Below are 16183 nucleotides of genomic sequence, written 5' to 3'. Positions count from 1 at the left end.
CCTCTTGAAAGTCAAGCACTGTTGTGAAGAGCAGCTCCTGCAACAGCGCCGGCCGGCTGTGCAGTGCGGTTGTGCAACTCAAATAAACTCCAACACACACCATATCAAGTTCTGGCTGCAGCTAAGGAGTGGAAAAGTCCGGGAATGGTTTTCCCAGCTGTGAGGTCGCGGCAAAGCGAGGCCTAGCCAGGCTGCGCTGCTCTCATAATGAGGGGGTTGTGGCTTTGTAGGGCGACATCAAATGGCTTTGGCGTATGATGGGAATCAAACACGCGAGACAGACAGCGACGATGCAAGCGGTGACACTCTAATTGCTGAAGAAGATGACAAACCCAAAGCCAAGACGCTAGCGCTTTAGTGAGGGTGGTCCCGCTGGAAAAAAAAAAAAGTACAACCCTCCACCCATCTTCTTCTTCTGTGGTAGTCTATGAATACACACAACCACACATTATGGCTTCCTGCTTGATGATGGTTTCATTCTTGGAGCGCCGTTGATATAAATGCAGATGCGCGTCCCGCACACCGCTGTATTTTTTGCTGAAAAAGCCTCTGGATTTTTCCCCAACCATGGCCGTTAATCCAGCTCCATGATAGCTACCAGATTCGTTCTCTTAAAAGCTGCTTGCTCATTCGTCCTCTGAGTGCTTAACAATGCTAATGGCACATACAAACATTCTTCTTGGTTCATAACCACATTCAAGTATTCCATGATTGGCTCTCACATGAGGGGAAAAACTGGGCTTTGTTTTGGGAAACTGTTAGAACATGCCACTGAATTACAACAGTGCTCGGCCAACCCCCACCAAGGCTCTACATCAAACTGAAGGTTCTCTAAAGATTCTTGTTAAGTAGCAGCCCTAGAGATGTCATGTGTACATGTGTATGTACATTTGCGATATTATAAAAATATTATATTTTATTTTATTAATAATATTAATTTTATTATATTAAAATTATATTAAATTATTTGTAAAACCCGGTCGATGTTTCTACTTTTTGTTTCCCTTGACTAATCTTACATCACATCATCAGAATCATCATATTTATCATCACGGACTGTGGTCCTGCCCATCCTTCCTGGACATGAGGTCAGGTCAAGACGACCAGAAACAAAGGATGAGCTTGCCCTCTTCCCCGCCCCTTCCCTGAAAATGTCTCTCCTCATAGGCAGTCAGTAGTATGCCAGTAGCCCAGTTTGTCTAGGAGTGTCAGTGTCCAGGAAGTCATCCGTGTCACAGGATCGCTCCGAGCAAAAAATAAAGATAAACATAGTGGAGCACAAAGGAAAAGTTATAAATCCTTGAGACTTACGTACATGAGTAGACGTTGGTCCATCTTGTTGGAAAGAGGAGCGGCCGTCCAGTCATCAAGAATGCTGTGGAGCAAAAACAAAGTGTCACATGACCTGGCTGGACGGATGGATGTACAGTATGATACTGACGATTAATAGAGGTGCGCATCTCTCAAAGAAAAGACGATTGACTGGATGGATGGATGGATGGATGGATGGATGGATGGATGGATGGATGGATGGATGGATGGATGGATGGATGGATGGATGGATGGATGGATGGATGGATGGATGGATGGATGGATGGATGGATGGATGGATGGATGGATGGATGGATGGATGGATGGATGGATGGATGGATGGATGGATGGATAAGGACTATTAGGCATTTGGTGGAGATACAGATATAAAAAAAACATGCAATTGATGGTAGACAGAATATGAGGGTAAGTACAAGATAAATGAAAGCAAACCACAATGTATGCACTAAAGGAGGAGGAGGGAGGAGAGAAGTGGGGGATGAGGAAGGGAGGGCACAGGGAAGATGGGTGTGACTTCCAGTCTGCCGACGTCAACTCTTGAGTTTGGAGGAGGGAAAAAACTAGAGGCTGACGATGGTGTGCGCGGTGCGGAGCAAGAGGAGCTTGGGGAAGTTTGTCTATGGGAATTCTGATTTGCAGGAAGTGGAACTGAAGCTAAATGACATGTTTGCACTTCATATTTGGATCGACTGAAGCCTCCAAAGTTCTCCTGGTAAGTCTGCTCGATTCCATGTGTCTGTTTTTCATTTACACTCTTGCGCGGCCATACGCCAAGCCTTCAAAGCTTGCTGCATGCATTGAGCAAACAGGAAGTGGAAAAAGGCATCCGAGTGGAAGCATCACTTCTTTTGGCGTGTCCTCCCCGTAGAGGAACGAGCAACCAACCCGTCGGACTTCAAAATGATTGATCCTCGCATCTACCTGCATTACAACTACACGGGCAAGCTGGACCATCGGCCCAGCGTGGACGCCAATGCCGGCGTGGGGACCCCAGACACTAAGACGCTCCTGTTCCTGGTGGTGTGCAGCTTCATCGTGCTGGAGAACCTGACGGTGTTGGTGGCCATCTGGCGGAACCACCGCTTCCACAACCGCATGTACTATTTCATCGGCAACCTGGCGCTGTGCGACATGCTTGCCGGCGTGGCGTACCTGGTCAACCTGCTCCTGTCCGGCGACAGGACCTTGCACCTGTCGCCCGCCCTTTGGTTTGTGCGTGAGGGCAGCATGTTCGTGGCTTTGGGCGCCTCCATCTTCAGCCTTCTGGCCATCGCCATCGAGCGCCACCTGACCATGATCAAAATGAGGCCTTATGACTCCAACAAGAACTACAGGGTCTTCCTTCTCATCGGCACGTGCTGGTTGATCGCCATCTCCTTTGGGGCGCTTCCCATCCTGGGATGGAACTGCCTGGGCGACCTCCCCGACTGCTCCACCGTTCTGCCACTGTACTCCAAGAAGTACGTAGCTTTCTGCATCACCGTCTTCATGGTGCTGCTCCTGGCCATGTCGGTGCTTTACGGACGCATCTACATCTTGGTTAAGTCCAGTAGCCGCAAGGTGAGCAAGCATAGCAATTCAGAGCACGCCATGTCGCTGCTACGCACCGTCATTATCGTGGTGGGGGTCTTCATCGCCTGCTGGACGCCCATTTTTGTGCTGCTCCTGGTGGACGTGGCCTGCGATCAGCGCCACCGCTGCCCCATCCTTTACAAAGCCGACTGGTTCATTGGGTTGGCCGTGCTCAATTCGGCCATGAATCCCGTCATATACACGCTGGCCAGCCGTGAGATGAGACGGGCCTTCCTGGGCTTGGCTTGCTGCCTTTGCTATCGGGGCAAAACATCGACGCCGGGCAGCGGGAACAGGCAATGTCTGGAGGCTAGTCGCAGCCGGAGCAAGTCGTGGAGTAGCCAGAACAACCACAACCAGCAAGGCAGCAGGCAGGCGGGGCCGGACGTGGAGGCGGACTCTGAACTCGGGAAGGTGTCGGTGGTTGCGGGGCCGAGCGGTGCTGATGCTGACAACTTCCTCCAGAATGACGGGAACGAGTGAGAGGCCAGGCAAGGGCGGTCGTGACACCATGACCTCTGGATTTGACCCACTCAGTGACTACAACGTTCAGTTCCTTGAAAGACATATTGACTATGAGGCACATCCTATCCAAATCAGGATAAACAATGCAACGTCTAGAAATGGGACCTTTGGAAAAAGTCCAGAAGAGTTTCTGGGCCACTGCAATAGAAAATATCTCATGATACACACTACTTGCTTAAAGTGACTCAATTTCAATTTCTATCTTCAGAGAAAAAAAACAAAACAGACTCTGACATTTTCTGATCCAATCAGAACTAGGTTTAGATTCCAGTGGGATTCAAATCATTTGATTGCAGTGTAAACAGTTTTACCTAACAGAAGTGAGAAAATGCATGTATGCATGTCAGAACCTCAAATCTGAATAAGGCCTTATCAGATTCAGATTCGAATGTGACTGTAGTGTAAACAGGACTGATCAGATATAGACAGTGTACTGAAAAGTAGCGGGAAAAGCACATACAATGATCCCAGAACGTCAAATGCAAATCAGGATCAATGGCGGATATAAAGCTAATTGATTCAAATCAGCTCTGAATCAAATACTGCAGTGTACACGGCCAGAACAAGTTTTTGCCGGATGATGACATCACATCTATTTTTGTCTGTCGTTTTGCCATTAACCAACATTTTCCACAAATCAGATACAGACACTAAATGGGCCTCTCTTGCATTAAGAACTAGTGTAAACGCAGTCTTACATGTATAAGACTTAAAGGAACCAATGTCAGCATCTTCCAATAATCTCAATGTAGCATTATTGTCGTGATTGTTTGAAACGATCACAACCTATTTATTATATTCTTTCTGCACTAACTATGACTGCACAGCTCAACAGCATCACATGCTTGAATGAAAGGAGCTGCAGTAATGAAAGACATGATGCCAGGGTGCCACCTGCTGGTTATTGAAGGAAGTAAATGGATGGATAAACTATTATATTATTAAATCAAATTACCTTTGAAATTACCTTTGAAAGCATGAAGTTACACTTTTGAGAGGCATGATTTTTTTTTTAACGTAGATGTGAAGCGTAAAACTGTGGCTGTTACCTCATGTGGGCAGCGGAGGTCACGAACTGTCCCTGCGATGCACTCAGGGTCATCCTCTTCAAAATAAACTCCACATCACTTGCAGTGTGGTCTGTTAAAATAAAAATATTCAAGGTTAAGGATGTTACACTAAAAGTGCATGAAAACAATATTGGGGGTCAGGGGCCTGATAAAAATGGAAAACGTTTCCAGATAAAATAAAATGTATGTATATTATACAATTGAATAAAATAATGTATTTAAATAGGGTCATAAATACAATAAAACATTTAATGTAAATAAAAACAGACTAAATTTACAGCTACTAACAGAATTGAAAACTTAAAAAAGTAACAAAAAGTACTATTAATCAACAAATTATCAACATTGAAGCGTGCATTATTAAAAACAAACCGTAAGAAGCAGAAATTAAATAGTACAGGAACAATTCACTTAAAATCAGTATAAACATAAATTGCAATTTTAAAGTAAAATGAACTGTTTTAAAAAAGGTAAATATAGTACTAGAAGCGCCAAAATTCTACACATTCACGGTTTTATTGCCAACAGTCATACAGAATAATGTGAAACCCATACAACCAAAAGATTAAATCTGTAAACATCTGGACTTTTTGTTTTTATGTCCTCGTTGCTCTCACTTTCCCCATTTACCATTCAAAAAATAGTCAACTCTTGTGTTTCTACTTGTATAGCATGGGGGGAAAAAATGATTAAATTTACACTCCAGGTATATAATAACAATAATAACAAGTGAGGGAGGGAGGGAGGTGTCGAGCAGCAATACGCAGCAGGGCCAAAACACGAGGTCCACAAGTGGAGAACAGGCATGCTCCATATTGAACATCACCTATTGCACTTTGAAGAAGGAAAGAAAACACATCCAGTAGTTTGTACAAAGAAAAGGCACATTTTCATCAACAGAAATCCCCGCTAAAATTCTCTTATTTACCTTTAGTTTCTTGTTGTAAATATTTACTTTTAATTTTCCCTCTCTCAAATTGTCACTGTCCATTTCAAGTAGTGTAGTTTTCATTACTAAAACATGATTAGGTCGTCTCTTTCAATATCAAGGTCATTTACCATGAATTATTAATATTAAAAAAAATCTTTGTATTGTTTTCCATGTCTCTGAAAATGATTTGAGAAAGCAAAACGAAAAATGAGATTTTCTGTTGCAGAATTAGCATGTTTGAAAGTTGCACACTTTCTATGGGAGTGGATCAAAAATAAAGGGTGAATAAAAAAAACAGCAGGCCAGTCTATAATGGGAAACTAATAAATTTGAAAAGAGGGTGAAACCCTCCGAAACAATTATTTCTTAATATTTTTGTCTAAAACATATACAGCAGATACAAAGTCAACACACTTTAAATGCCACGTTTTCGAGATGACAAAAAAAAATTCATATCATAAAAACCTGACATTTAAACAGGCAATTTATAGCCACTGTGTATTTGGTTTTAATGGCAAATTATTCTACATTATGGAGATGCACCTGCATATTATTTGTATTTATTTTCTGTTTAAAATAACACAAATATAAATCATTTAAATATGCATTAAAAAGTGACCAATAAAGCAAAGTTGCCAACTTTGACGATTTCGCTCCGAAATTCTTACGCTAAACTTGCCCAAGATTGTTCCCCCCCCCTCCCCCGACACCGCTCAATTCTGTTGAGTGTTTGTGTTATGTGACAAATATGCATTGTACACGCTCTCTTGCAGCAAAAATACAGGCATTACATTGCATCGGTCTCATCAAAACCCACTGATCAAAACGCATGCTGATTTTGGTTCGACTGCACTTGAACGCATCCATTTGCTATTAATAAACGGGCTGAGAAATGATGTTGTTGCTACTATTGTGAGGAAATGAGGCTAAGTAAAAAAGACTGCTGACACCTAGAGGAGGGCCTGCTTCTTTTACTTCTGTGTCTTTGGTGACAAAGCAAATGACGTCGCTGTGATTGTACTATTTACGTGTGGTCATTAAAACAGTAGTGTTCAAAACAATGTCAACAAAGCCCCCCCCCCCCCCCCCCCCACCAAACCAATCACTAACACGTACAAAAGAACCCAAATCGTGCGAATTAATGCGGGATTATTTTACAGTGTTGGCACACAAAAGCCAAAGATAAAAGCCGTCAACTTTACGATTTCTAGAAGTCAGTGAGACAACATAAGGAAGAGTATTAGGGCCTCTCTGAAAAACAACAAAATATTCAGAGAAAAAAAATAAATAATAATTTTTGGTCTTTTTTACGCACTCAGATCTTCCTTCTTTATGAATAGCTCTTGAGTTTGGGGCTCTGGCGGGTTTGTTTCGTTTCTCAGTAGAAATGTGGTTGTGCTTGGCAGACAAAACGTAAAATTTGTAGCTCTCATACTCTAAAATACTCTGGTCCGCACCTCGTCTAGGTTTGAATTGTCTAAACTACAAGAACGTATCGTATCATATCGTTTGAAACATCAAATCAATATATCGTGGGTGTCCTATACTGTGTCTTCGCAAAAATATAGCATTTCAGTTGTCACGATAAAATAACAGTTCTATAATAAATATTCTTTTGTTTTCTTCAGCGTCACCCGGGCTAAAAACTTTTTTTGTAGCAGCTTCCCTCACGCTTCATGTTTCTGAGACAGCAGGAAGGAAAGTTCAGAGCTTCCCGTATCCACATGGGGGCGCAATTACTGCTTCCATACGACTGGCTGCAGCAGACACAGTTCGCTCCCGGCTGACACGATTGGCAGGTTGTTGTCACGGTGATGGCCAATCAGGTGGCTGATGCTGTCGAACACGTGATCTTTCGTCCGAACCTTGAAAATAAAAAGACGGATTTTAGTTTTGTCAATAAATGTGTAACAGAAAATGGCTAGATGATTTTTTTTTGGGTGAGGCTCACCGTGCCTTCAGGGTCCACCAGCAACAGGTGCTTGGCGATGCCGTTGTGCATGCCGGTGAGCACGTAAGAGCCCGGGTTGGTGGCGCTCTTGCGCACCAGGAAGTCGCCGTCGTCATGCAGCAGCTTTTCGGCGTCACGCCGACTCATCTTGCCGCGGTACCACGCTTGGCCCTCCAGCTCCTCCTGCGCCCGGAAAGCGATGGAGCGCGCCAGCAGCGGGCTGGAGTTGTCCACTGACGTCGCCTTGTGCAGCGATGACACCTGCGAGGGCGCTTGGGGCTGCGCCTGGATGGCGTCCTCGAAGGGTTCTACGCACACAAAAATTTTTTTTTTTAAATTGCAAGTTTTTTGGAGCCACCATGAAGGACTTACTCATGTCAAAGAGATCCGTCAGCGGATTCTCCCTTGCCGCGGCTGCCATTCCCTTGGTCACATGCTCCGCCTCGGCCTGCAGCGCCGCCAAGACCTGCTCGTCGATCTGCTGGGTGTTCATGTACGTGGGCATCTCGCTTGTTTTTGGCGGCGGCGGACCTTTGCTTTCACTGCTTATGTCCAAGGAACCTGGAGAGGAACAGTCATACATGGTAAAATAGAAATGCATGGCTAAAACAATACATGTGGAAAAAAAATGACTACCTTGTTGTATGAAGGTAGACTTTCTCTCCTCTGTCCAGTTTTCCCCACAATGTCGCCCTTGGTAATAGTTCTGATCCACAGAGTTTGAGCCCATCTAAATGTAGAAGATCTGCATTTTGCTATGTTTGGAACTGTTGGTCTGCCATTGGGCTTCTCCAAAGTAACGCACCTGGCTTCCGTCTGCGTTCTGATTGGTCAGCCGCGTGTCGATGAAGCCTCCGGGGGGCGGCATCTTCCCGGGGATATTGTTGTAGTATGGATGCTCTGCAGACTCTTCTTCCTCCTCCGTCCACGGCAACTCCTCCACATTGAGCACCCTGTGCACAAGTACATACTTGTATCAGCCCGTCCCATACTAGAATATACTTGAACTTTATCTCTTACACACACATTTGATGCCAAATTTTCATATTTGCCTTTCAATGACATGTCCCGATGGACGTGTGAACAGACTCAAGGTACTCACCTGTCATGTGTGGTGGAAGGCTTGCTGGAAGGACACTGCATGTACTGCTGGAAGCGAAGGTCAAAGGCCTGGCCGATGGTGCTGATGACGTCTTGGGCCAGCCCGTCCGAACACTCCAGGATGTGACACGCTAGGGAGAAACAGCAGGATCCGACATGAAGCCTTTTGGGTCACCGTGAGCCATGTCGCGGTGGCATCGCCAGAACCAGCACTGGCCCTGTATATTACTATAATACGTTTCAAATATGATTCTTTCAAATTTAGCATCTTAGCATCAAATTTAGCATCTTTATATTTGGGCCAATTCCGATTGGGCCAAGCAGTCACATAATGGCTGTGAGTTATTCAGACCCAGTTAATGTAGAACCCAGGACAAGAATTAACTAATTAAATCATTAGTGAGCTAAAGGACTTCATTCATACCTCTTCTGTTAACAGGATCTTTTGCCACATAGGCAACAAAGTCCGTTGTGTCCTGAAAGATGAACAAAATTGTTCTAAGATGTGTATTGTAACAATTTTGACACACGTGTGTGTGTGCTTGTGATACTTACGGGGTCGCCACCGGATGCGAAGGAGATGGACTGCATGTGATGATTGGCTATAATCTGCACAATAAAACAAACACAGCAGATGTAGATGAATGACTACGAATGTCGTCTGATTTTCCTAATTCTTGGCGCCGATTTCCCGGCTTACTTGTTTGCAGTCCGGCGTCATTAGGTTGAGGCTACTGGTGGAGATGTTCAAGTTGATCGACATGCCGGCAAACTGCAGATTGCTCTTCCCCAGGATGCTAGACAGAGCTTTGGATGGTGGCTGACACAAAATAAAAATACAATTAGAAGAGGGGGGGGGGGGGGGGGGGGTAAGAACATGCTGTGCCTAATGACGAGCGACTGTGAACTGTTGTTGATATGAATGAATAGAAGGGTGGATAAAATTAGCCAAAAGCGTTCCAGATGACGTCATTGCGGCGCGCTTGTTATTCCTCTCGGCCACGACCCAAATAACGTGAACGGAAGTGAAATAACATGAAATAGAGCAAATGGCGTTGCGTTTTTTTTTTTTTTTATGTCTACGCTGGCATTTGAACGAGGACTACAGAATGCAGGTCGGCGTAGAAAGCGCGTGTGCTGTGTGAGTCATTGAGGAGCCGTGTGCAATGAATGCAGCATGGGAGGCAGCATGCCACATGCGTCTGCGCACACACACACACACACACACACACACGCACGTACAGACGGCGTCTCATCATTTCCCTGCACTCGTTAACAGGACATGTTATCTGTCCGTCTCCGGCCAGGAAGGATGGAAGGAAGACGACGCGCAGGAAAAGTGATGCTATGAATAGACTCTAAATGAATATATAATGATGTTTTTTTTTCTTCCCCTCCGCCAACATTTTATTTGCATACGTGACTACCTCTCATGCTCTCGGCCTCCCTTTTTGCCTTCCTCGCTGCTTCTGTTTACCGTCCACAAGCACGGATGTCACTATCGAACATTTTAGAATCGACTATTTGATTGATTATTCCACTGATTAATTGAATAATCAGATAAATTTTTTTTTTGCATTAGTGTATTTAAATATAAAGTTTTGTCCTCTATTACTGCTTATCAACCAATTATGTTTGTTTGTTATTATTTCTTATTTATATTATCTATTATTATCATTGTTTTCCAAAGTAAAAGTAGATGCTTGCAAATGTCTTTGATCCTGAAGTCAGAAGATTTGGACAATCTGTTCAAATATTTAAAAAACAACGAATGGTAATCAAAATTGCAAGCAATGTCTCTTTTTTTTAAAGTGAAGACGATTTGTAATATTAGTAATGACACAAAGTCGATGCAAAATTTGTCTTCATGGGCCACATAAAATTAGGTGGGGGGCCATATCTGGCCCTTGGGCCTTGAGTTTGACACCTATGCTCTATACAATATTTTTTGGCTTCCTCCTCCTTGCTGCCTCCCTTATGCCTTCCCCACGCTCTCATTTCTTGCCTTTCATTCGTCTCTTTAAACCTGCACCCCCCCTACCCCACCCTTGCTGTCCTTTAGCCCGCCTACATACCTTTCGCTTCCGCAGAGCGCTTTTGGTGCCTGGAACAGCCTCACAAACCAAGCTGATAGCCTCCCTGGAGGGTTCAAGAGACATTCGTATCAATATATGAATATCATGTAGTACTCATAATAATAATATTATTTTACAAATTTGCAACAATATTGTCAATAAGTCACAGAACGTAGTTTCAAGGACAGAGAACGTAATTTCCATGTTTGCGAGCATTCTCGAAAGCAGAGAGGCGACGAGCGTGCCGCCTTACTGGCTGACATCAATGCAAGTGAAGCAGAAAAGTAGACATGGCACAAAGCGAATCACTGTCAACTTTCCGTTCAATAGTTGCACCGATATAAATAGAGGTGTTCACGACACGGCGTGAAAACAAAGCAGGACTTGAAAAGGTTCTAATTGCAACCAATCATTATCATCGGTGACGCCTCGTAATGTCCTGCCGTAACAGGTGAAGCTCTAAAATGAAAACATAGACTCACCTTGTTATTTGAGATCGCGTGGTGAAATCTAAAGATCTCATCGATCGAAGAACTTCAATGCAACCCAGATACTGGAGAGAAGTAACACAAAGGGGTTAGCAAAACTTGACATAACAAAAGCATCAACAATGATGTAAAAACTGACTCACAGCACAAGAAATAACGCCCGGTTTACTTATTTAGTTGTTTTATAGGAGGAGCCACTGCATTTTATATTGAACACAACCACGATTGAGAGAAAGTTGCAGCCCAAATGGAGAACAAAGTATCGAGAGAAAAGCAAATTTTGCCGTGTTACTACGCCTCATGAGATCCTCCTGTAATCCTCTTCATTAGCAGCCACCTACTCACACAGAGCACAAGCCGGGAACACTTTGTGCTGATGATGAGCGTTGCATTCATTGTCAGGTCTGTAAACAAAAAAAAAACAAAAAAATTTCCTCCGCCCCTTGCCGCTTCATTTAGCCATTATCCTCGCCAAAAGCTAAGGAAACAAGATCATTAAGGAATTGGCGGCAAGAGGATATGTTTTAAGTGTGCTTGTCTGCATGTCTATTTTGTTAAACAAATATTTTTGTTAATCTACATAAACTGAAAAGATCAATTACTACTAATAAAAGCGCTTTACAAATCGGTATAATATAACAATAATAAAAATACCAGGTATCGTATCAACTTATTTCGAGGTATCGGTACACACGACGTAGGCCGATTTTATGATCAACTAAAAGAATAAATAATCTGCCATATGCTCATGATAGGAGTAGTCGTGATGTATTTTCTAAAGTTAGGGCCTGATTTGGGGTACTGAGCTGTGAAAGTCTGCCATAATTCATTGACGTGCATGTTGTGAAGGAGATCAATGTCCATTGGGACTAATGGCACATGATGGGTGAAAGGGGCAACCATGTGACGCTAATTTGAAGCGACGTTAAACTCACAGGACCCAAAGTCCAAAATGGTAGACGCATTTATTGACGCTGACTGGCCTTAATATGGTTAACGCGGCGCAGCACACGGACACTTTGTGTGACAACTTGTCACTTGTTCTCTTATGCTGCCTGTTCAAATAAGAAAAAAACGTTTATATTTATTAAAAAAAAAAAAAGAAAGACCATACATCACATTTTGCATTCAGTTCACACATCGGCATCATCAGTCCCGCCGGTGACTCATTGGCGGCATGATGACATTCATAGCTCAGCGCCAACGTGTGCTTCTTCCAAATGATGTATGCTTGCCGTTGACATAAGACGCTGCATCTTTTTTTTTTTTTTTCTTCCCCCCTCACCCCTGCTGTTCAGCTAATACTGCCACAGCACACGGGGGAATAAAGATGTCGGCATGGTTACGAAAGCACTACACAGAGGGCGAAGCTATCACCCACAGATGACCTTCTACAAGAGGCTTTCCTGATATGGTGGCTGATGATGAGTCAACCAGACGCATTAGAAATGTAGTGCTTCGTGAAGCTTTGCCACTGAATGGCTACAATTTAGGCCCGTGATGTATTTCTTCCAATACTATACATCCGAACTATATATCTGTAACAGATATTGATAATTATTAGGTGTGATATCATCATATTCACATAAAATATTTCATTGGATGTTTTTTCTTTCTCAGTTGATTTGACACTATTGTGTCATGTTTGCCCCTTTTTTACAAAAAATATTGTATCATGTTCTATTTTGCCATTTCAGCTCCTGTTAGCCATGCAAACCAAAACCTGACTGGCAAAATAGAGAATGGATGGATTTGAGGGTGAATTTTTTTTTTTTTTGTCATGACTGGTGAGCAATGCGGGGTGTAGTCTGCTTTTCGCCTCATATTCAGCAGCCAAACATGCCCGAAAATGGATGAGCAACATTCACCACCTACCTACCTTAACAATGTATGTCACTCCTGGTCCGGAGATCTTCTCACTGGAGTGCAGCCACCCTCTGAAAGGTTTGCCCACCGGTCCACCGCAGCCGGGGTTCCAGTCCTCTCCGGCGGGTAGAAGCTCGTCCGGTCTGCTCTTCTTGCTCATGCCGGTGGCAGGCTCCAGCGTTGGCAGGCAGGCCGCCGCCCCTACGGCCGCCACGCCGGGGCTCGTCACCGAAGCGCCCCCACCCTGCAGCTTGGCCACTGCCAGGTCCTTGACTGCTGAGGGCAGCCCCTTGATGCCGAGCAAGCTGCTGGAGTTGCTGAACTTCAGGTTGGACACCTTGTTGATGAGGGTGCACAGGGGCGTACCGCCATCGTCCGAGTGGTCGTGGCCGGCGGCGGCGACGCCGGGAGCGGCCGGGGGCTGGTCGTCAGCCGGGGGAGCGTATGGCGTCTCGGGGCTGGCCGACACCTTGGGGTTCATGGACAGGCCGTGGACGATGTCATCGACGGACGTCACCGACTCATTCCTGAAGCGGTTGTATTTGGTGCGGTGAAGCATACCCTTCGCCTCTTCTCTCTCACGGCGCCTCAAGCGACACGCACCGCCCGCCTCCTTGCCGCGATGATTACCCTCTCCTGTAACATGGCAGCAGCAGCAGACGTGGCGACGGTGGAGACGTCGGCGCTGGTGGCAAACGTTTTGGAGCAACGGCAACCACCTCTCTCGATTTCCCGATCGCTAAAATCCGGCGCTTCAATGCAGTCAAGAGAGAAAAACACGGCGCAAATCCATGGAAACGAAGCAGAGGAGGATGGAGAGGTTGTTGTTGTGGTGGTTTCCACTGGTGATGCTTCAGCTGCTGCTGCTGCTTCCAACAACGATTTCTCAGGCTCCCAAAAAATAAGCAAAAATCCACAAATTGCGGCGAAGGTGACGATGACAGAATGGCACTGGCTGGCTGCTGCCTTCCTGCCTAGCTGCTGCCGGCTCAGAGCTGGAGCATGACTCACTGATGTGAGAAAACCTTCTCAACAAAAGGCTTGCTGAACACTGCAAATCACTTCCTGTTGGAGGGAGGGAGGGAGGGAGGCACAGAGGGGAGAGGGAGAAAAAAAATCTCCCACTTACAGCACTCTAGAAACAATCTGTTAGTAAAATCCTCCAGTTGTTTAATGTACTCAAGTTTCAATTTAGTTAACAATTTATTTTTCCAAACATCTATATGTGGATGGAATAACGTGAGGTAGCTTGATCATCTATTGGGATTTGTCTGAATTCGTTCTAAAACGTAATTGTGCAATATCATGAAATATTGTATTTAAAAAAAATATTTCTTATGAGGTGATAGTTAAACTGCTTTCCAGCTAATAAAACACTCACTTCAGTGGACGTACATAAAACGCAATTAAAAAGAACATAATTCGACTAAAGTACATTCGTCAACACTTGAAAAAATCCATCACTAAAATCAAACGTGGATCCCCATCATAATCTTAAATCTGAAATTGAGCGCTAGGAGCTCAAACAAGGCAACTACAGCAATGAGGGTGATACAACCCAAATAAATCCGCTATGGACGTCATTTTCCTCAACACGAGGATGAGTCAATGAAGAGAGGGAGAGGGGAGAAAAAAAGCGCAAAGGACAGTCTCCGCCGCACCACTGCCGGTGATGATGAAGCATCTGCGCTCACCGTGGCAGCAGGAAAGGAAGCGCGCATACACAAACACAGACCATTCATGTAAAAAATGTCCTCTCGCCTTCTAGAACGGGAGAGAGCGACGCTCATTCATGAGCAGCTTCCGCTCTCGCTCACTCTGCTGCATTTCGCACTGCAGTCTCCCTCCCCAACATGGCAAATATAGAAGGCAGAAAAAAAAAAACTGCCTTCTCCCCTCTGAAACAAAAGGGAGGGGGGGGGGGGTCTAATTTAAGAGCAAAAACAGAAAGAGGACTGGAAGGGACAAAAGGCAATGTTCATAGTCCTGGCTGTGAATGAAATAGCAGGTTGGCATACCAATGTTTCTGTGAATGGAAGCAAGGCCGCTCCGCCGCTGTTGCTGCTGCCGCCGCCGCCGCCGCCGCTGCTGCTGCTGCCGCGCCGCCGTTACTGCAAGGCAATCCCTCGGGACGGCGCGCTCCCGTCCAATGAGCGCTTGGCTGGATGACTCATTCAGGGAAGGCTTGCAGGATAGTGGGAGAAACCATTCCCAGCCAGGGCAGGTGAGGACCGGTCTTATTTCTCACTGTAAAAGCAAAACAATATTAACTTCAAAACATCAGATTGCATATGTTCATTTTTTCAAATAAGTTTGAATCATAAAGAAAAACATCCATGCAATACACAACAGTAGAACTGCACCCACTTCTTCTTCCAAAATGATCTTGCCTGTAACCATTCTTATTAGCTCACCGTTTTCAATTCAACATTCGAGAGAGCATTTAATTATGAATCTACAGTGTGTGGGGGAGGACAAGAGCGTGTGCTGCTATGGATTTTTTAATTAGATGTGACTATATTTATCTTTATTGCATTTTTTTTTGGGGTGAGCAGTCAAGAGGTTCTGGGTTTGAATCTCGGTGGCGTTTCTATGTTGCTTTAATACTTCCCAAAATATGTTATGGTTATTAAAGACTCCAAAATGTCTATAGATGTGAATGCAAGTGTTTTTCTGCATGTAATGACTTTTGGGATTGATTCTTGCTCACCTACAACACAAATGGGGAGGCCATACTCAATGGTAGGGTGATTTTTCTACGTAAACAAATACATGTAAATAAATGCATTACCTCGTCAAGAAAAAAAATATTTGGTTTTGATTACTTTCCTCAAAATTCAAAGATTCGTGTGTGTCCACGTTTACGGAGTCTCCGATCTACGCCATGATCATCTTCACAAAGTGCGTCATGACTGTTGTGAGTCAAATACACATATAATGTTCTACCACAATAAAATTATTACACACATATATTCCCATGTGATTTTATAATCCATAAAGTTGAGATAAATATATGTACAGACCAAACAATTAAAAAGATTAGCGGTGCTGTACTCACCTATTCTGGCACGAAGCAGCCATTGACCACTCCCGGACATGTGACAATAATTAACCAATCAAATGTCAGTTTGAGTCAAAACAAAAAGGTGTCTCTTTCCCGATTTTGCCCTTTGTTCAAAATTGCTTTGAAATGTAGTATATACGTTTGCATTTACGTGTAGTTTCAAGATTAAATGTGAGGAGAAAAAAAATATTTAAAAGCCAAAAATAAA

General features: G+C 44.2%; 2 protein-coding genes across 2 annotated transcripts; one reads left to right on the top strand and one right to left on the bottom strand.

Annotated features, from left to right (window-relative positions):
* The first annotated feature begins 1897 nt into the window (after positions 1 to 1897).
* Positions 1898 to 5353, top strand: LOC125979602 (sphingosine 1-phosphate receptor 3). Its single transcript, XM_049737974.2, has 2 exons — positions 1898 to 2044; positions 2201 to 5353. The coding sequence occupies exon 2, from the start codon at positions 2233 to 2235 to the stop codon at positions 3385 to 3387; it is 1155 nt and encodes a 384-aa protein (XP_049593931.1). The 5' UTR covers positions 1898 to 2044; positions 2201 to 2232; the 3' UTR covers positions 3388 to 5353.
* Positions 4997 to 16044, bottom strand: shc3 (SHC (Src homology 2 domain containing) transforming protein 3). The gene is made up of 13 exons (XM_049737972.1): positions 15970 to 16044; positions 12925 to 15158; positions 11040 to 11110; positions 10558 to 10621; positions 9183 to 9302; positions 9038 to 9091; positions 8907 to 8958; positions 8484 to 8613; positions 8187 to 8334; positions 8018 to 8111; positions 7754 to 7942; positions 7382 to 7689; positions 4997 to 7295 (listed from the first exon to the last, which is right to left on the bottom strand). The coding sequence occupies exons 2-13, from the start codon at positions 13468 to 13470 to the stop codon at positions 7167 to 7169; spliced, it is 1905 nt and encodes a 634-aa protein (XP_049593929.1). The 5' UTR covers positions 13471 to 15158; positions 15970 to 16044; the 3' UTR covers positions 4997 to 7166.
* Between the last annotated feature and the right edge of the window lie 139 nt (positions 16045 to 16183).

This window comes from Syngnathus scovelli, chromosome 13, assembly GCF_024217435.2.
Source record: "Syngnathus scovelli strain Florida chromosome 13, RoL_Ssco_1.2, whole genome shotgun sequence".
In the NCBI taxonomy this organism is placed as follows: Eukaryota; Metazoa; Chordata; class Actinopteri; order Syngnathiformes; family Syngnathidae; genus Syngnathus; species Syngnathus scovelli.
This window is presented reverse-complemented; position numbering and strand designations above follow the sequence as displayed.

Coding starts and splice junctions, on each gene's coding strand:
- shc3 (XM_049737972.1), bottom strand. CDS start 13,470: ATGCTTCACCGCACCAAATACAACCGCTTCAGGAATGAGTCGGTGACG. Junction 8,959..9,037: donor TCGCATCCGGTGGCGACCCC/GTAAGTATCACA, acceptor TTCATCTTTCAG/GACACAACGGACTTTGTTGC. Junction 7,943..8,017: donor GTCTACCTTCATACAACAAG/GTAGTCATTTTT, acceptor GTTCCTCTCCAG/GTTCCTTGGACATAAGCAGT.
- LOC125979602 (XM_049737974.2), top strand. CDS start 2,233: ATGATTGATCCTCGCATCTACCTGCATTACAACTACACGGGCAAGCTG.